The sequence below is a fragment of the Hydractinia symbiolongicarpus genome, chromosome 7, assembly GCF_029227915.1.
Source record: "Hydractinia symbiolongicarpus strain clone_291-10 chromosome 7, HSymV2.1, whole genome shotgun sequence".
In the NCBI taxonomy this organism is placed as follows: Eukaryota; Metazoa; Cnidaria; class Hydrozoa; order Anthoathecata; family Hydractiniidae; genus Hydractinia; species Hydractinia symbiolongicarpus.
The window spans coordinates 12,999,327-13,021,219 of NC_079881.1; the positions used below are offsets into that span (position 1 = coordinate 12,999,327).

Here is a 21,893-nt window from a genome sequence, read left to right on the forward strand (position 1 = left end):
CTGAAATCCGTGTTTTGTAAATTGTGGACGACAGAAAAGTGACAGTAGATGTGAGGAAAATTCAAATCGTCAGTACAAAAGCCAAGAACTTTAAAAAAATTGTCAGAAACTAGCTCTTCACGACAAACAAAGAGAAATCACAGTATAAAACACAAATACTCTCTCTTTTTATATTTAATGTTTATGCATTATATTAGTTCTCTGACATAACACTTCTTCATTCTTACATAATGTATGTTGTGTATTTTGCGTGAAATCAAATTTTCATCGCAAGATAACTAGCTAGAGTGTTTGCATTTTTTTAAAAGATATACTTCACAATGTCAAGCCTTCTCTTGACATTTTGATTCTTTGGGGTATATTTTTTTTTTTTTTTTCTATTACCGCGCATTTGTTCATTATATTAAGTCAAATTTATGACACTTGTCTCTTTCCTTACAATGTATAAACAAGCGAAATAAATATCAAATATTGAGAGAATATGCACAAAGTGTTATGTTAGCTTCCTTATTTTGTTAACAAAGAGAGAGGACCTCCTATGAAGAAGATGGTGCCAACAGACCAAACACTGATTGCAAATATAATGAAAAGCCCTTGCAGGCTAAAAGATTTTGAGATTCTTGTTCGTGTGTAATTTTGTTCCCTATACCTTTCGAGTTCGCCAGTAACCCGTTTTGTACAGAACTTCTACAATGTTGTTCCGTCATTTCAAATAAATAGGTGTACAATCAATGTTCCTGAGAATGTGCGTTTTGTTCTTCGAGGTTGGTGAAATAGTTTGCAAGTTGGGAGTCAATACTGTCCAGTTAGGCGGCAGCAAACTAATGTAGATTATTCAAGTTTTCTGTGTGACAAATGGCTGCAAAACAATCATTCGTAATACATTTTAATAGGCTCCACACTATACCGCTGTGTTATCGGTCTTGAGTAACGAGAAAGTGTTTTTATAATACGATGGTATTTAAATTATACCGGTCGAAGTTATATGCGGATTCAACAGTTGTAGAATACTAATGGTACGTAAAGCGAGCAGGGATATATGCTCCATGTTTTTCTTCTCCGACTGATAAACGGAATACAATATGGAAGAATTCTTCTTGTTTAGCATCGTGTTAAACTTTACAAGATGGCTAAATAATTTTGTCATGGTGCTTTTTGTTATCGTAAAGTTAGCGTCTTCTTGCTAATGGGATCTCCCCAAAAGTGCACGTGCACGAAAATACGAAGAAAATTGTTCAGTGAATGGTACTAATTTGATATTGTATTATGGAAATCAAACCGTAAAGATGAAATCATTTTATTGTTTATCACATCTTGTGGTATGCACATTTCTTTTAGCCATCATATTAATCACCATATCCAGTTAAGCAGGCAGTTCCGCGCAGTTTTCAACAGAAGTTTTTTCACCACCTAAGGCACATCTACAAATTTTACAACATTGCACTATGTTACAAAATACAAAAAATCGTAAAGAAATAAACATAAAATGTTCAATAAATTGGGAAAATGCATACATTTTCAAAGTATTTACAATAACTAACCATGCAGTCCTAGTCGAAAACCTTGCCGCATCAATTTCATAAAAAGGCGCACATATTAAATGCAAAGTGCATGATTCAATTTTAAGATACACTGGGTAGTTTTGAAAATGTGTGCACGTTAAATGAGGTAAAAATTATTCTAACATAAAAATGCAGTAGAGTTGAGGAAAAAAACAAATATTCTCCACAATAGCTGGTCCAGGTTTCCTTTGATATAACGCTTTGATTTCACAGAGAATATTTGTTGTTGAGAGGAGAAAATTAAATATCCGGAACTATTAGTTTATGTATCCAATAGTGTATGTACACGGTTCATTCATCATTAATAACATTGCACTTGCGCTACACAGCAGCATAGGGTTTGAAGGAAATACCATATCACAAAATCAATTTCTCAGTTGATTCTTCATTCTGTTACATGGTATAACCTGCAGCTCAACTCTACTTTCAATCCATAATTTTTAACGACTGCTCTTAAAATAGACTTAAAATAAATAAAATAACAAACAAAAAGTGCATTAAATTAATTTAGAAGGAAAGGAATAAGTCGCAATAAAACTGTCTCGAGTTAAAAGTTTTAGAACTATACAAAAAATGGAAGGTCATAAAATGCAAGATGTATTTGTATATGCAATAACTTTAAAAAAAAATGTGAAATCATTTTAATGAAAAAATATTTTTCTATTATGTAAATATATACAAAAATAAAAAAAATACAGATAGGATACAAAATAATAAATAATTCAAAATATTGAACAAGTACATGTTTTGCATAAGAAATTCAAACTCTCTTTTGCTCTTTTGTAAACAATTAATATTATTTTGTTTTATTACTGTAAACAACACACTCTAAATGTTCCCATGAAAACATGCACATGCAAACAAAAAAAGAACCCCCTCCCCCCTCCCGCTGCTGTCATTGGGACTATCTACATACATATATATTGCAGTTACTTTTAAATTATACCATTTTCTTCGCTAATTGCTAATTTCATTTCTTGCTGATAGATACACATGGTCATTTCATAATTTGCTTCTCTTTGTTATATTTATTTACAGGTCAGCCTGATCTTCACAGCATCAAGATCTGGAAAGCAAACATATTTTACTACAGTTTCAATTTTTGCATGGTTAAATACATTATTATTAATATAAACATGATCAAGAAGAGAACCGTCAATATGAGTTGGCCAAAACCAAGTCGATGTGAGCCTGGATTGAAATAATCAACATTAAAATCTAACAAAATATGAAAATCCTGTGAATTCAAAGGCTCACATAGGTGATCACAAAAAGATAATAAAGATGAAGAATTTGACCGGTACAAAACTCCTATAGAAATAAGTTCCTCTGAAACCAGGAGTATCATTCTGGTAAATAAAAGGAAAACAATCTCTATAACACACTGCAATACATTAGAATTAGGATTAACATCAAACATAGGAAGTTGACCTGTTATTTCTGTCATGTCGTGGCCAGGTTAACAATTGGGTTTCAGTTAGACATAATATATCCGATTCTTTCAATTCTTCATCATGCTGAATGTCAATAGCATGTCTCGATAAAGATCTGACATTCAACAAAGTGATCACCAAGGAGCTTTTCTCTAAAGGCCAAAATACTAACGGTGGTAATTACTTTTCAACCTGAACGTTTCATATTCATCAGATGCATATTTATCTGCCTTGATTGCCTTTTGCTTAAATTCACCTGTTAAATACAATCCAGCTAAAGATGTGACACGACTCATAGCAACATACATTTGGCCTGGATTGAATTGAGTTTGTCTGAATAAATCAAAAATAATAACAGCCTTGGGTAAACTTAAACATTGAACTTTATGGACAGTGCAAGCCCAAGAAAGCATCAGTGGAAATTGAGTTCTTTTGATAACCGATGATGAGAGGTTTCTTTTTACCACATGAATATCAGTATTAGTCCTTCCAATTGGTACAACTTGGTGCAACCTTGCATAGTGTGCCTTTGATTCTCAAAACACCAGTTTGAGCATTGTCAAATTTTACATATATTTTTTGAACATAATTATCATGATACAGTATGTGAAAAACAGTCCCTATACACCCGTTGATTAATCCATCATCAATATCTAGATTTGTAGTTAGCATGACCCGGGCACCAATTTTAAGAACCAAATGTCTCACAAGACCACAAGTATCAGTTTCTTTTCTATTCAAAGCTTTATCAATAATATAAGATGGTACATCATTTGGTATTTCATCAATAGCATTTATTTTACACAAAGTACCATTTACACGTTGTAACATATACTGATACTGATAAACCTTGATTTCAAAAGGTTCTTATATTTTTTAACAAATCAATAAAAACATCATCACCTTTCTGTAGCATGAATTTCGTAAGTTCAGCTAATTTGAAGTTATAACTTTAATATGCTTATATGCTTGTGCTTGCCATATGTTGCCATATGCTATGCTTGCCATAACTTTAATATGCTTACAAGAAATCCATTATTTGAGTAAACAGGCTTTCCCATGACAGGGGGAAGTTGATAAAGATCACCGCATACTATCATGATTTTTCCAGCAAAAGGAATCCAACTTGGTCCTCCAAATATTTCTATTAGTTTTTGGTGGATATTGACACGAAGAGTATTTGAAACCATTGAGATTTCATCAATTATGATAATACACACCTTTGCTAACTTGTTTCCTAAAGGAGTTCGCATTTTAATACTAAGGGGGACATAATTATTCCCATGAATTCCAAAACATAAATGTACTGTTGCACCTCCAATGTTTACAGCAGCTACACCTGTTGCAGCTACAAAGACACACTCTTTGCTTTTCTGCATTTTCAGCTTTGTAAATTAATAATTTTGTGACAGATTTGTAAATAGTTTTGATCAAATATGACTTTCCACGTCCGACGCCACCAGTTAAAAATATAGACAGAGGTTTAACATCAGTAGGTGAAATCCAGTTATGATTTTCTATAAATTTTCTTGGCCAAGTGAACACTGTTTCAAATACTTCACGTTGCTTAGCATTAAGGGATCTGATATCTCTATTAATCTCCTGGTCTGAGGTCACAACAGTACTGTTTCTAGGTAGAGACGAAAAGTTGGAACAAGTTGATTCAGTTTCATTTTCTGTGTCATCTTGCTCCCTTGATGCTAAGAAGTCAACTTCTTCATTTCCCCGTTGTGCAAATGGATCTTGATTAGTGTCCATGTCAGCTCTAAAGGTTGCAAAAGCTTCATCAACAATTTCACTATATGCTTCCAGCTTTTGTTTGTTTGCATTAACAATATTTAAAACTCCTGTGTGGTTAAGCTTCTCCGTGTAAATACCATCAAGTAAATCAGATTCAAAACGAAAAGGATAATATAAAAACAAAAGTGATGACCATAATTTTCTGGATGCGTATGTCGGTTGGGTGTAAATGATCGAACACAAGCACGAATCTTACGACACCTAAGTTTTTGTTTAGAATTCATGAGGTATCGGTGATGGATACGTAGGAATGTGATTAATTTTGTGGTGTCTAAATAATAAAATACTAAAAATTTTGCACAGCACATTTTATCCAAAGCAGCATATTTACCACTTTTGAAAGTAGTATCAGGTCTGATTAAATAACGATTAAGCATGTTTGTTTTAATTATATCAACACTGTCATCAGGTAGCTCTTCAAGTTCTGTTTTACTTTTGCACATTCTAAACCGGTTTTCTGGTAAATTACTATTTGCAAAGATTACTTTAGGAAATGTTTTTCGAAGTCACAATTTAGGCATTAAATGATATACTGCTTCTTGAACAGAGCATTCCCTATGATTTGAAAATGCATTCACAGTTTTAATCATTTGTTCATATTTGTTGTCGCATTTTCACGTGCCTCTGACAATGCTTGCTCCATTGCACGCGAACATTCATCTTCTGATTTGGAAAGATACTTACACATGTATGTTATTGTTTTATAGTGATTAAAAACCGGCTGCAAGTCAATGTTTGCTTGCCATGCAAGAATTCCCTTTTGAAAAATAGTTATATACAAAACACAATTTGGGAGGGCGCCGTAAATGAACTTGGAAATCTCAGTCTGATGATATAGAAAGGGCGTTATTATTCACTCTCTGAAGTATCTAAACTTTTCAATATAAAAGGTATCCTTTGTGAAGATTCAAAATTCTCACTTTGAGGAAAAAGGTTGCAATTTATATAATCCTTGACTTTGCTCAATATTTCTTCTCTCTTTGATAATATATCTTCCCTGTACGCAGAAGGCATTTTATAACTAAGAGGTTCAGCTACTATTGTTCGATCTGTGAAAAAATGTCCAAAATTAAACATTGTTCGATCTGTGAAAAAATGTCCAAAATTTAACACTATTCTTATACACTATTCTTGTACTTTCGACAAGTTTTAGAATGGGAATGAATCTAGAACATTTTTACAGCACTAAATAATTCTCGTTCTGTCTCAGGGTCTGGAAGATCTGCTCTTATAATGTTATCAAAAGAACTTATATACTCTTCTTTATTCTCTCTTATCAACACTGGTGCACCAATTGTCCATAAAAGTACATGGACATGGGGACTAACCCTAACCTGAAATTCAAGGCGAATCACATGATATTTAACCTTTCCAAAGGGACAATCTAGAACAATTTCTTTGAAAAACACTTCTATTCTGTATTGAAAATTGCGTGCTAACAACACAGGGTTCATGTTCAAAATTCTACAGCATTCCATGTAATCCATTTCCTTCAAATCCTTTTCAGTAAGATTAAAGCCATTCATTTTTAATATTATTGAAACTGCTTCATTCCAACGAAGGTCAGCGCAGGACAATGTTAAAAAAAATGTAGGCGTTCCAAATTGTTTTATCATAGCTAATACCTCGTGCAGAAATGTCATCCAATATGCTGGAATACCTTTGATGGTATTCATGAAATTAGAAGCCTCGTCGTTAGCAACAAAAGATTTAACAGTTTCCTTAAAATTGTTACTGAACATACCAGCTGTTATATTGTTACGACAAAATTTTTTCATTGCAATATTTATTATACTTTTCAAATTGATTTGTTGAATAACATGATGGGCATAAAATATGTAATCTGCATCTGATGCAAATTTTTGTGAATAATTGAGTAAACGAAATATTTAATTGGACTTAGCTTTATACTGCGTTCAACATTGTACCCAATTGATCAGTTGGAAATAGATGAGGATGGGCCGGGTCTTCACAATTCTCGTCACTAATAATGGATAAAGGTTTTTTTTCCTTCCCCAGGAGCAACAAGTAGTGTGTCGTTATCTATTGCATGTGGGATTTTAGAGGTCATCACAGTTTCATTTGCAGCTATTCTGAACAAATCTAATGGGTGTTCTTCTTCCTCTTCATTAGAATCTATAACATTTTCTGACCCTTTATTAACAATTACTTCCAGTTGTGTATATTATTCATATCAATGACAGTATTTTGATAAAAAGGGTTATTCATTTCCAAATATTCTAAAATTTGTGGTCGTACAGGTTTAAAGTACACATGGTCTTATGCATTAGTTTACGTTTCAATTTTATTAACACTAACCCACTGCAGTCAGCCTATCTTGGAAGAACATCATATATATCCGTATTTTCTACAGGTACATTGCATATTGGCCCCTTTAGTTTTGGAGATTGTCCTTTTGGCATTATTGCAACTTTTTTAAACAATAACAAAACTCGTTCAAGTTTTCTTAATAGTGGATACACAGGGGGAAAGTCAAAAATCTCTAACTTATTTGAAACAGCCTGACATGGTATTCGGGGGTTCTTAGACTTTTTTATGGTAAGTTTGACAGACATAACAGTTACCATTTTAGCTTGAAACTAGGAAAAATTGGAAACTTTTCAGATCTGTGATACTAAACTTTGCTTCATTAAACTTCGAAACAGATCGTTTGTACAAGCACCTATAGCATACCACAAAAATATAATATGGTCCTTCCTTAATCACATTGTGAAATTTAGTATTCGTCTTTCCTGAATCTCACTTTTCTTATGATAAAATGCTTTACTGGATCGTTCTTTGAATTTCTCACTAATAATTGCATAAATTTTTTTTCGACAACACATTGTCACGCTCACTCTCGTAATACTCTTTTTGTTTTAATTTTATGTTTTCAGAGTTTAGAATGTAGTGCTTTTTTCTGCTCATTTTAATTATTTCACATTCATCTGCATAGTGCTCTTTCCTTTTTAATTTTATTTGCTCCTGTCCCACTGAATAATATTCTTTCCTTTTTAGTTTTATTTGCTCCTGTTCCGCAGCATAGTATTCCTTACTCTGTTTTCGTTTTCTAAATTTAATGCTTTCGTTAGTAGCATATTGCTCTCTTAACCTTGTGTAACTCGCTCCTTTGAATTTTGGTATTTTTCTCTCCTCTTTTTTCTTTTAATAGAAGCGGAAATCTGAGTCAATTGTTTTTCACTTATATGAACCTTAACAGGCTGTAACTCATATTAAAGAGAAAACTTATTTTGCTTCATCAAATAAGAGTCCTTGATGTAGCTTTTCACATCAGTAATATTTTTAAACTTTATCAACACAGAATAACCATCTGCAGTAAATGAACCATCATTTCCCCGACTATGGGAGTCAAATAAAAAAAAGCAGGACTTGTTATATAAACTCGATGTTGTAAAACCACTTATCATAAACATCATCCCACTACATTCTGCCAATTTCAAAAAATTATTGTGGAACGAAGTTAGTTCACCATGTAAATTATCTAAAACGGTTATAGATAATTGAGTGCCCTCTATAGAAATTGAGTTTGGGAGTTGATCAAAAAAATAGCGCCAGTTGTAAGAAGTGACTTATATAAACAATCACCGTTATCCAAAATATGGTCTAAATCCCAATCAGTCCAGAGTGAAGCTTTGCGAATAGTTGACCAAATGATAGCATGCATGGCATTTGCTACACATTGAGTACCAGCACTTTTCTGCAAAGTTTTCATCGCCTTGATAAAAAGTTGAACAGATTTGACAAGACAATACTGTAAGCAACGCCTGGGTTACTCTTTGCACGAGACTTTGGGAGTGTTCATAACCAAATTGTGACAATATAAAACGAGAGGGTAGCTAGCTAACTAATAATGTAGCCTATGCTGATGTACTAAAAAATATATGCAGCTATATATACTGTAGCCTATGCTGACAGAAACCTGCTGAAATAACACAATGGTATAAGCTACGTAAGCTTATGCTAATTAAGTGTTTAAATAATTCTTTATCAAGTTTCGGTTATATAGTTTCAATATGTATTTTCATTCAATATGTATTTTCATTCAATATGTTTTTCATTCAATATGTTATTTGAAAAGACCTTGTGCCCCACCTGAAACACAACGAAATTCGATAGACTCCTGGCAAAAGAAGGGTGTTCAAGAAAGCCGCTTGGCAAAACTAGACACAATGAAGAGAATATCTTTAATGTTGACAGAACTGAAATTTAAGCAGTCGAATACACGTTTTTGTTTTTATAAGCAACTGGTTGCTACAAAACTGAGGCTGAAATATGGTCAAAAATTAAGCAACTGCTAAGCAACTGCTAAGCAACTGCCTAGGCTGAGTTTTGGCAGAGTGGTAAGCAACTTAGGCTGAATTCTACTAAACACTTAGCAACCACTTAGATCAGTCTTCCACAAGAAGGGGACAGAAAGAATATTTTCAACAAAAAACATCTTTTCCTACAAATATATAACAAAATAATAAAGCCCTAAAATACAAAGTTAGTCATCTAGTCCTTCAAAGATATTGAACACCCAACCGTCTTCAACAAGTTCGCCTTCCTTCAAGCAACCCGTTAGCAACTAAGGCTGAAATATGAAACACAATAAGCAACTCGTAAGCAACTAAGGCTGAAATTTGTACAGATGAAGCAACCATTAAGCAACTTTGCGGCTGAAATTGCAAAAAGACCTTAGCAACCCCAGGCTGAACCCAAAAATGCAGTTGCTTATAAAAAAAACGTGTAATACTAACCCAACCGAATATTTTTCTTCACTTCAAAAAAATAACTTTGCTTGGCAGCGTGGTGAATAAGCTGGAGTATAATCAATATGGTGCGCTTGAACACGGTCACTTGAAAACAACGACTGACCCCTGGAGCTCGGTTAAGTTGAGTATATTTTGTCTCGTTACAAAACATAACTTAAAATAAAAAATTTGAAGGAGTATCTAGCATAGCTCATCAAATAATATTAAATATCACATTTGTAACGCAGTTTTCATTCTTTCCCAATTTTACGAATATTTAGATATGCACACAACGGCGTAGAGCTAGCACGCGGAGTCAGGCCGGACTTGAAAAGTCGTGACGTTACGGCAATCGGTTAAATAATCGGTCGAAGAAGAAGAGGAAGAAGAAGAAGAACGCCCGTTTTAATAAGATCTCGGATTTAATCCGAAATCTTAAAAATAAACATTAACAAATAATTCCGAATAAATACAAACAAATACATACACATAAACAAATAACTACAATCCCGGACTTAATTTATTGGAAAAGAGGGCCGAATTTCATAGTTCGTCCCACAAGCAGTTATAAACACTGTTTCTACAAAAGACAAAGGCATTACGAACTTGTCAATGATCGCAAACGGGCTTAGGACTTCAGGTTATTTGGTTAGTTTCAAATTGTTAACCCATACTAATTTTTGCTGGCGTCAGCACACCCCGTTTCCCCGAATTTTAGCACCTTAGCGGGCCGTCGTGTGCATTGTTCCGAAATGCAGACATGGCAGAAACTGCCAGTACCGCATTTTCAACGCTATTTACCTGGCCTACACATCTGCCAAAGCCAAGCTTTTGCAGCCTGCCGGCTGCAGAGTTTTGACAACGCGATTCCATTTGGCCAGTTCAAGAAATAGCCAAAAATCGGCCTTTTCCAATAATATTATGTCCAGGATTGTAACTACAGTACACTCCCTATAACTCGAACCTCCAAGGGACCAAAAAAATAGTTCGAGTTATCGAATGTCCGACTTACCGGGGCATTCAATAACTCGAACTTTGGTCGATAAGTGAAAATAGTTTGAGTTATTAAAAGTTCTTTTTCTTTGAATTTCCGGGCCCGAAGGCGTAGGAAATTCTTTAAAACCGTCGTTTTTTTCTTTTGGAGCATTTTTTGAGAAAAAATCGACCCTGGGATTACACGTTCCTCCGTCACAGATGTAAACTTCGTACCCAAGCTCCCTAACTAATGGGAACTCATCTAAATGAAGTTTCAGGATAAAATTAGTATTTGTTTTCGACAAAATTTGGCACAGTTAACAAAAAAAGTATGCTGAACATAATGGTGACATAATAATTTTGATTTTTTGCCACCTTAAATGTCATTTTAAGACAAAATTGGTCCAAAAATTAAAACTACTTTATTTTCAACGAAAACTGGCAAAGTTAACAAAAAAAGTATGCTGAACATAATGGTGACATCGAAATATTGATTTTTGTCACCTAAATGCCATTTTAGGTCAAAATTGATCCCAAAATTAAAACCACTTCATTTTCGGCTAAATCTGGCACAGTTAACAAATAAAGTATGCTGAAAATGATGATGGTACAAAAGTTTGAATTTTTGTCACCTAAATGTCATTTTAGGCCAAAATTTAACCAAAAATTAAAACTGCTTTATTTTTGACAAAAATTGGCACAGTTAATAAAAAAAGTATGCTGAAAATGATGGTCACAGCAAAATTTTGATTTTTTGTCAACTAAATGCCGTTTAAGACCATAAACGTTTCAATCGCAAGACTTTCAACCATGAATGATAGGCTGTATTTTTTGTTAGCAATTTATTTTTAAAATGTGAGTTTATTATGACACGTTTCGTTTTCATATAGGTGAATATTTATCATACCACATCCGTATTTCATTCTCAACAGAGAATGCTTCACCCCGATCAGACCTCTGGTCATGACGGGCGAGTATAATGCGTGTAAGTCATATTGAAGAAGAAATGAAAATGAAATACGGATGTGGTATGATAAATATTCACCTATATGTATACACACCATCCGGATAAACTATCTGAGTTCATCACTAACATAATGCCGCACGTAGTGTAGTGGGTTCGTCTGCGGCTCCCAGTTCTGGGGACCGCGGATCGAATCCCGCTCACTGCTTGGCAGTATGTTAGTGATGAACAAAGTAGTTCTTCTTCAATACGTTTCGTTTTGTTTGCGTTTGTTGTAAGATATAATGTCACTTGTGTGTTTTACCTTCAGAGCTTCATGCACCAAACCTCTTCGAATGTTTGGCACAACAGCACAACGAATTAGTAGGTTTTCATCAAATATTTTAGTACCGAGTGGAAATTCTTAGAGCCCCCAGGGCTTCTTGTTTTTATTATAACAAGAAAGTTTCTGTCAACTTTGGGAGAACAATTTATATTATTGAAAGAAAAGTAGTCACTTGTTACTGAGATTGTTTTCATTTTTCCTCTGAAGTTCGAGTTATCGGGAGTTATCGGGGGAATTTCTGTCCAGGGGACAGGAAAATGGTTCGACTTTTAACGAATGTTCAAGTTATCGGGGGTTCGAGTTATCGAGTGATTTTTGTGAGAAAGTATTAGTAAAGGTTCAACGGGAATTCAAAAACAGTTCGAGTTACTGGGGGTTCGACTTATCGGGAGTGTACTGTAGCTACTAGTGCTTCAGTAACTTCAAATATTGGCAGTTATTTGAATTAAACCTTCGTTCACAAATCGAATTGTTAGCCTTCGCTAACACTACTTTGCGTTTTTTTAGATGTCTAAGGTTATCTGTGCACAAAACACTAAAAAACTACTATATATAACAAATATATATATTACACATGGAACATACAATGGCACGTTACAACGCGTAAATCGTCACAGTTACGCACATTATAAATTAACTATTCTAATAATAATACATTATACTTTAAAAAAATATATATATTAAAAAATTTCCTAATGTTACAGCTCGACGTCAATATCACTATTTTAACGTTAATACTTTGCCCTAATTTCTCAAAAAATATTTGGGGGTTTTGACGGGCCATTGCTGACGTCAGCAAAATTTTTAAATTCTTATATCTCATTAACCGCTCATCAAAAGCACATGATCATATACATTTTCTTGATCAGCAGTTTAAGCTCTACACAATAGAGGTAACGTGAAAATAAGGCTCTATTTTTTTGTGGATGGGTTGCTGACGTCATCAAAATTCAAATAACGCCTTTTTTTCATTTTTATCCTGGCTCAGTTGATTTTTCCACGGGCTTTATCGACTAGTCTCAAATAATAATGCGCGGGAACTGACAAACTTTAAAATTATAATAACAAAAAAGGTCACATAAGAAGAGCCTAGTGCAATCTCCCCTATTTCTATCCTCGTAGCTGTGGTCAAAGTTGGAACATGTTGAAGATTCATATACTTGCTATGTACATATTGAACTAGCTATGGGAGAAGAATTGAGATAGTAATTTTTCTTCGAGTAAAAGTAATTGCAGGTAAATTTAGGCAAATATTTTTCCTATGCGAATAATATTTTCTTTTCGAAATCCGCCATTCCTTAAATCATTTCTTAGTTGGACTTGTGGCTTTGTGATGTACATGTTTTTTTTTAAGCAAGTAAAAATATAAAATTAGGCTGACATATGCTTGTTCGAAAAACACAATCAGGCTTAGATTATGCTTACGTTATGCTTATTGGGGAAAAAAACTTAAACCTTATACGTTGCCTTATAAGAAAGGATGACATAGGGGACCATTTTACCTTTAAAAAACAGGAACAAAACTGAAGTTATAATTATACATGGCAAGTGCAGACAATATGTTTGTGTTAATTAAGTTATTGTGTATAAAGAATTATAAAATTTCTGTCTAGTCAAAAGACCCATCACAGAAAAAAAACATGCATGAGAAGAATTCACCGAGGCTGGGCAATATGCTTAAAAAATTAAACATTGTATGCAACTCATTCAAGTTAGGGACCATCTCAAAATGTTTGTTCACTTTTTTCGTATCATACACGAACGCTACTATACTTCGTTTCGTTAAACAAAACCATGCAAAGTGCATCGTTTTAAATAAATATTTTAAAAGAAGTTCGTACGAACTTCTTAAAAAAATGATGCAAACTTGAACGAAGTTTTCCATAATAGAAAAAAATTATTGATATGAAAAAATAAGCGAAGTAAATTACTATACAATGTTCCTAAATATGAAACCAACTTCAGAAGCACCAGCGTACTTATACATAATTAATTAATTATTGTTAAAGTTCCATACGATAGCTTTTTGGTGATTTGAGAACAAAATACAACGCTGTTTAAAATTCATACGATCGCTTTTTGATGGTTTTAGAACAAAATACGACCTTTATTTAAGGTCCATACGATCGCCTTTTGATGCTATTAGAACAAAATACGGCGTTGTTTAAACTTCATACGATCAGGTTTCGATGCTTGTAGAACAGTATGCCGCGTTGTTTAAAACTTTATACGATCGCGTTTCGGTGGTTTTAGAAGAATCTACGGCGTTGTTTAAACGGCATAAGATCGGGTTTTGATGCTTGTAGAAAAAAATACTGCGTTGTTTAAACTTCCTACTATCGGGTTTTAATGGATTTAGAATAAAACAAGGCATTGTTAAGTTCAATACGATCGCTTCTTGATGATTTTAGAACTAAATAAGACGTTTAAAATTCATACGATCGCGTTTTGATGCTATTAGAACAAACTACGGCGTTCTTTAAACGTCATACGATCAGGTTTCGATGCTTGTAAAACAAAATGCAGTGTTGTTTAAACAGCATACGATCGCGTTTCGGTGGTTTTAGATCAAAATACGGTATTGTTTAAGTTTTATACGGATCGCTTCTTGATGATTTCAGAACAAAATACGACGTTAAAATTCATACGATCGCTTTTTGATCGTTTTAGAACAAAATACGACCTTTATTTATCCATGCGGTAGTGTTTTCTAGATTTCAATGAAATACCACGATAAGTTCCATACGATCACACTATATATAATGTAGCGAAACAAACTTTGTTATTCTTATTTTAGAGTAAAGGTATGATAATCGTTGCATTTCGTTCTAAAATGACAAAACAATCCTATGAAGCTTAAAACTTGCTATAGTGTGCTTCAAAATAATGACAAAACGAACCTAGAAAGCTTACATACTTTTAAAATGACGAGAACACGTCCTTTCAAAGCTTAAATATGGCCGCACGTTTTCTAAAATGACGAGTAAACGTTCTTTTAAAGCTTTAAATTGGCCTTGCTTCTTTTAAAATGAAGTGAAAACGCCCCCACAAACATAAAAAACGCCGTGTTTTGTTATAAAAATAGAGCAATCAAAACGGATTAAAAAATTATCAAAAGTAATTGGTGTAAAATTAGGATTGTCCCTTCATTTAAAAATATATATCAAATTTCAATGGCTTTTGCGATCGTTAGCGCTTTGAAACAATAGCATGCACGTTACATGTGACAACAAAATGTTCAATTATAGCGTCGTTACACGACATAGTAAAACTCTCGTACATGTAAAAATTGTTGTATATTTTGCAATATTAAGTAAAATTTATGCGCAGTATATATCTTTGAAGTATTAAGTTTCGATCTGCAAATTTTATGCACAGTAGGTAAATTTAATATCGAAGAAAAGGAAATGACCTACGAATCGCTATTCGCGAATTGTTATTTAAACGCTGGAACCAACTGTGTATATCTCCGTATCCGTGAGGGGTTATGACCTAAAATTTGCTACTAATAATCTTATAGGACCTAAAATTTGTTACTAATGATTGTACAATATAAAATAGCCTCTGTACTAACTTTCACCAAATTCAGGGGCGGATCCAGCATTTGTAACATGTCAGTCACTTTTTTTGCGAAGCAAAAAACAGCGCAGCAATTTGCTGCGCCCAGAACAGCTGGGGGGCGCTGTAAGCCCCCCATGGGGGGTCCGGCGCGCAGCCCCGGAAACTCTCGCTATTTTGAGCCTCTCCGCACTATAAACGGCCTAATTAATGTCCAAATTATTAGCTCTGTTAGAGACGTTTTTTGTTTCGAATGGACAGCAAAATAACAAACAATCTTGTAAAGGGTTGCAAAAAAGTGTAGGAAAAATAAAAACAACGGTTTAAATTCATATATTTTAAGACTGTTTCGCCCAATATCAGGGCTCGTCAGCATGCCTAGGAAACAGCTAATAACGTAATATTAGCTATTCCAGACATGGACAGTCTGCTCCAATCAACCGAGTGCTATCAGCTGGAGCAAGCCGAACTCGGAAAAGGGGGGCGGGTTAAAGAAAAGGAATTGATATAAAAATAGAAAGTTATTAAAGCCCCTGACAGGGGGCTCCTAGAACAGGTACTATCAGCCGGAGCAAGCTGAACCTGCAGAAAGATAACGACACAACGTAAACAAGAGGAAAGGGAATTTATTTTATATAAATGGTTACTATTTTTTTCAATTAGGAGTGGGTAAGATTTAATTATTTATTTATTTATTCATTAATTTGTTCTAGATTGTATAGTGGAAAAATTTATATTAATTCAAGTCTTCTTTTATCTTTAGCAAATTTATTTAAAACTTTATCAACATCTGGCACTATTTCTTTGTGAATATACATAAGCGCTAGCCCGTTGAGGCGTTCAGATACCATAGTAGTGCGAGTATAATTTTTAAGTTTTCTCATAGCAGAGAAAGAGCGTTCACATTCACATGTGGTGACAGGAATAGTGGCTAAAATTCTTAGGGCCACATGCAAATTAACAAAGACATTTAGATTAATAGACTTTAACGTTTGAGCAATAGTTTGGGGTCTATTTCCTTTAAAATCAATCCAATACTTCTCCCAAATTTCTAATTCAGCATTAAGCCCAAGTATATTTGGAAGGTCATCTTCATAGAAAGAGACAAAAGACTTGAATTTCTCCTTCCAGTTTGTTTTACCTCCAGAAATCAAAGAAACCATTTTTGCTGGAACAATGCATAGGCCATTATAAGCATTTAGAGAAAACGGTTAAAAACGATTCTTCATTTCACTATTTAAATGGTCTAAAAGAGGATTAGTAACTGATTTTTTATAGTAATCAGAAGTTGAAAAAGAAGGATGATTATCTCTTGTGGTTTGCCTTCCAACAGTCCTCTTCTTCTCCTCCACAATTCCTACTTTTTCACAAAGAGAAAGAGCCTCCTCATACCACCTATCATGAAAATGTTCCACATTATTTCTGGTTTGAAGGAGAACATTTTTTAATGTTTGAATAAGCTCTATGCTGTCCATAACATCAATTGTTCTATTTTGTAGCAATTGAGTAACTGGAAGTGTTATGTCAAATACGTTCCTTGTGATCACCAGAGTGACAAGAAATTCAAAATTAGCTATTTGGTGAAAAAAACCAACAGCTTGTTTTGATGTGTCATAATTGAACTGTCGATTTAAGTTTAGTTTCATCTCTTCCAAAGTAATATAAATAGGCACATATAACTCTTGAAAGAGATCTAAACCAGTAATTCGTTCAACCCACCGAGTACGGCAAACATCCTTTAATTTAGTTTTTTTAGAAGTCGGACTATATTTATCTATGTTAATCATAAGGGATTGCTGTCTTTTTTGAGAATAGTTAAAGAAATAGGAAATGTGTTTTATTTTAGCCATCACATGGGCAACTAAGCTGATTGTACAAGATTTTCCAACTGCTAAATTTAAACGATGACTGTTGCAATGAACATATATAGCCTTTTTATTTAAATTAAGAATATGGGCAGAAAGTCCATTCTTATACCCAGCAACAGCACCTGCACCATCATATGCTTGACCCCGACAGTCCTTAATATTTAAAGTCAGGTTATGAAGTGACTTTAAGAGAACAGACTTCAAGTCTTTACCTGCCAGCCCCTCATCACAATGAATATATTGAACAAACTCCTCACGTATATTCAAATTACTGTCAACAAAACGTAAAACTAAGGACATTTGCTCTTTATTAGATAAATCAGCAGCTTCATCTGCCAGAATAGAAAAGAAAGTGTTTGATTTTACTTCTTGGATTATTTCATCCAAAATTACAGATCCACAACAGTTGATTAATTCATTCTGGGTAGTTTTAGAAATGTATGTAGCATTTTTGGGACAAGTTTTAAGATGGTCAGCAAGAGCTGTATCTCCACCTTGTACTCTAAAATTCAAAAGTTCAACAAAATTTCCTACCCGACCACCAGAAAATTCTCCTAATTCACCATGATATTGTGAGTCATCACGGTGACCTCTTAAAGCATGCCCTTGTCTACCAGAGTAAATAATGGCCTGAACAATTGGTATCAATTTCTTTCTGTTCTCAGTAATTTTCTTCTGATGGTTAGTATCAAGAAGCACATCAATCGGCTGAGAATTACCAAAATAGTTAGCCATAAAACTAGTAAACGTAGCAGATGTGTAAGCATGAAGGCCAGTACTTGACTCATGTTTCACAAAGTTGGCACAAGCATCAGGCCAGTACTTAAAAGGTTCAGAAAACAGTTTTTTAATTTTACTTAATTTGGAAGAAAACTTGTGTCCAAACAAAACACATGGCAGACAATAAGCTCCATCAACCTTAGGTGAATAACATAACCAGGAAAACTTTGTTAACCACTCAAAACGAAAAGACCTATTTGTTTTCGGAAATTTATAAGAATGATCAGGTTTATAAACATTTTGGATAAGTTCATGAACTTTTAATGGATCATCCTTTATTTGAAAAACTTTATCTGTGTAATCTGAGACATCAAAATAAGTTTGAGGATAGTTTAAAGATGAACACAGAGGATGACTAGTAGTTGTGTCTGGTGCATTGGACAATGCACTATCACAAACAACAGTATCTGAATTAACTTTACTACTACCAGCAAAAGGAGGCATGGAAGAAACATCAACAACAGTTTTTTGCTCCTCTTTTATTTGGGGTAAGTCTTTTTTCTTACAAGTAGGCAAAATAAGTTTGTCGCTGCACTGGTCTGTCCAAAACGACAACTTTGATTGTACCTTCCCATCTTTTGGGAACAAACAGGGTTTTTTAGACTGCGGCAAGATTTTTTTGGAATGTTGAATTAGTTTCCTTTTGGTACCATTAGGAAGAAATAATACTGGCACAAAATGGTTGGCTTTAAAAGTCTGACCACATTCTGCATGAACACCTTGCAGACAAAACAAAATATGAGCATCAGTAACTTTATCGTTTAATGATGTAAACATGGGTTCAATTTTGCAGTTAAATAAAAGTTTATCTCTCTCATCACCACAGTCAGGGAAATAGGAAAAGATGTTTTTTGATGTTACCGTAGACAAAGCAAACATGCACAGCAAACTACACCAAGTCTGGTTAGTACAGTTCAAAACAGCTTCATTTCTCACAAAGTCTATTGGTGTTACACCAGTTTCAGTTGCAGAAAAAGACATGCTCATATGTAAAATACAATTAAAAGATTTAAGTGACTTACCTTGATGTTTTTCATAGCAAGAAACTAAAACAGGATGCTTACTATATACCTCAGGGTGAAGAAAAAGTTCTAACGAAGTTAAATGTCGCAGCTCGTCAACCAGTGTGTTGTCGCCAACAAGAAGCAGGGACATGGAGCTGTACAAACAATTCCCAGTGGCTTCAGAACTAAAACAAGATAGTAAACTACATGCATGATTAACCAGTATGTTACAACCATTTACAAACTTATTTTATTCAACGAAAAAGTAAATTGTCAAAACTAACTTGACATTCATGCAAATATTAATTTAAAAGCTAATCTAGATAAAGAATACATAGCCACACTTCAAAATGACACTCTAAATGTTCTTAAAAGCCTGTGGTTTATTTACTATATATATATATATTTACTTCATTGGTTCAACTTTTTTACAGTTTAGCTACCTAGCTAGGCTATAGTTATTAAATCAAATTTAAAAATATATTTAAATATTATATGTTATTATTGCAATATTATAACAAAAAATCTTGTACATAACAGCATGAACATGATCCTTTTAATCTCTAGCTAGCTACTTTGTTTTGCCGAAATTCTTTTGAATCAAAGCTATTAAAACAATTATGCAAAAGATCATTTGGCAGATGGCCAAAGAAAACAACTTTGAATGGCCTATTAAATAATTTATTCAATATATAAGTGTTTAAGATAACAAAAGAATATTATTTATCTCACCACAAAGCAATTGCAAAACTCCCTGGGTCTTTCCTCCACAATAACTTTGGAAAATAAACCTCTGCATTAAAATTTCGAGATATTGTTCCATCGTTTAAGCTTTGGTAAAGATCTTTGTGACACAAAGATTTGATTTTTTTTAATGATTTCTCATAGATTTTTTGCATATACAAAAAATTATTACTTCTCATTTCAGCACGTATTCGGTCAAACATGTCGTAAGTCGCCATGCTTTCTCGAAAAGAGAAACAATACGCCCTGATCACCCATTATAAAGTCCTGCATGCTTTCATTTGGTCCGAAAAGCCTTTGATTGCTTTCATTTGGTCCGAAAAGCCTTTGATTGCTTTCATTTGGTCCGAAAAAGCTCACCTAATTGCTTTCGTTTGGTCCGAAATTTTAATTACACGGTATCGGTTTATGAAAGCTTTAATTATTATAAGAAAATACAGGCTGAATCACACTTCGAATACCGTAAATATGGGTCAAAGTCGTCAGTTTTTTGTAAACCAATCAGAATACGTTATTTCGGCCGGCAAGCCAATCAATTTGCATGAAAATTCTTCGGATGTCAGTCGCTTTTTGCCGTATCCATCAACTCAGTCACGGAAGAGGAAGGTCCGTAAAATAAAGCTCAACGGACGCAGGGCCTGCGGGATCACAGTACCCTATTATTTTTTACGATTCTTAGTAAAAATTATGTCAGTCGCGTGACGGCGCTGACGTACACTGGATCCGCCCCTGAAATTTAGAAAAGTTGGGTCCCTAAAAATGGTTTAGCCGTACGTAACACTTATATTCATCTCCTAGGAAGCCTTGTATATATATATAACCCATCAATGAAAGTTTCTATTTTGTTTATATGTGTATACCACCACCAATTATTTTTCAAAGCACTGATTTAATACATTGGACAAAAAATAGTCAGTGTCGCATGTTTTTTTAAACAAAAGCACATGGTCAAATTGTTCTTATTTAGATCTCTATCACTTATTCAAATGTTGTAGTATTAAAAAATTACTATTCGATAAGCCCAAGGAAAAACCCACTCAGGCGGAATAACATTTGAATTTTGACGTCCTCAGCATTGACTATAAGGAGGGATTGGAAAAATTTAGCCAGTTGAGTGGAAAATTTTTATGCCTCTTAAACATTAAGATTCACAAAGTGAGTAAGTAGGTGACGGATAGTGGAGAGCTGCGGCCGGGAAATCAAAGTTTAATAGCTGTGGTGGGTTAGAATTAGAATGTCCAAGGTAGAAAAAATTGAACATTTCGCAGGGACGTGTCTTACCACAGGGTAAACTGCTAGTATGATAGAATTAACTATTTTTACAGTTGCTCAGTGAGATTTACATGACTGAAAAAAACAACCTACTGTGCTTATGTGAGTAAATCTTGTATTTAGACATCATTCAGAATAGCGCATATACCAAAAAGTTTAAAAAAAATCTCCGAAATTAACATACAGGGATAGTATAGGGGCGAATTTAGGATTTTTTGTGATTGGTGTAAAATAGCATCGAAGAGGCTTAGGGAGTTTGGGGGCATTGTGAGGCCCCTAACATGTCTAGGACAGCGCCCTGGAAGCCACCGCCCTTAAAACCCTCTAATGGCCAAAACAACCCCTGAATTCGCCGTTAATAGGCTGCGTAACTTGTTATTTTTACTTCAAGTAACAAAGTAAACAAAGAGGTTAATTGTTATTAATATGCCTGGAGATAAGTGTTCAATATTTGGCTGCCTAAAGGAATAACTACTTTTGAAGTTCCAACTGGTGATAGTACTTTCGATTCCTAGTGGAGAAAAAAAAATGATAGCCATTGCCACCAAAGATTGTGTGGTTAATGAAGCACTTCGTGAAAGAATAGCAATTAAAAAGAAGAAAGAATAACAAATAAAAAGATCTTCATTTGTCAACGGCACTTGTCGTCATGACAGCAGAGTTTCGTAGAATCCTGGTAAATTACCTTACCTTAATTTACCCATCAAAGGTATCCCTTCTTCTTGGACACTACTGGATATTTTGAATGTTATCAATCATTTTCTAAATTTCAGTAGTAACTGGCAATATAATTTTTCAGAGAAGAGTGTCCAATTTTATTGCAATGATGATGTTCATATGGTACCAAAGTATGA

The 21,893-nt window shown here is 34.1% G+C and overlaps 1 protein-coding gene across 2 annotated transcripts in view; it reads left to right on the plus strand.

The window, feature by feature from the left end:
* The window catches only part of LOC130648794 (FAD-linked sulfhydryl oxidase ALR-like), an 80,239-nt gene that overhangs the window by 56,439 nt on the left and 1,907 nt on the right, over positions 1-21,893 (plus strand). Inside the window, exon 3 of one of the 2 annotated variants that reach the window (XM_057454889.1) lies at positions 11,799-11,991. The exons of the other annotated variant lie outside the window; for it this stretch is intronic. Within the exon in view, the coding sequence (XP_057310872.1) occupies positions 11,799-11,895 (97 nt within the window). The 3' untranslated portion in view covers positions 11,896-11,991. Of the gene's footprint in view, positions 1-11,798; positions 11,992-21,893 lie in introns of those variants that run through there. 2 annotated transcript variants of the gene reach the window in all.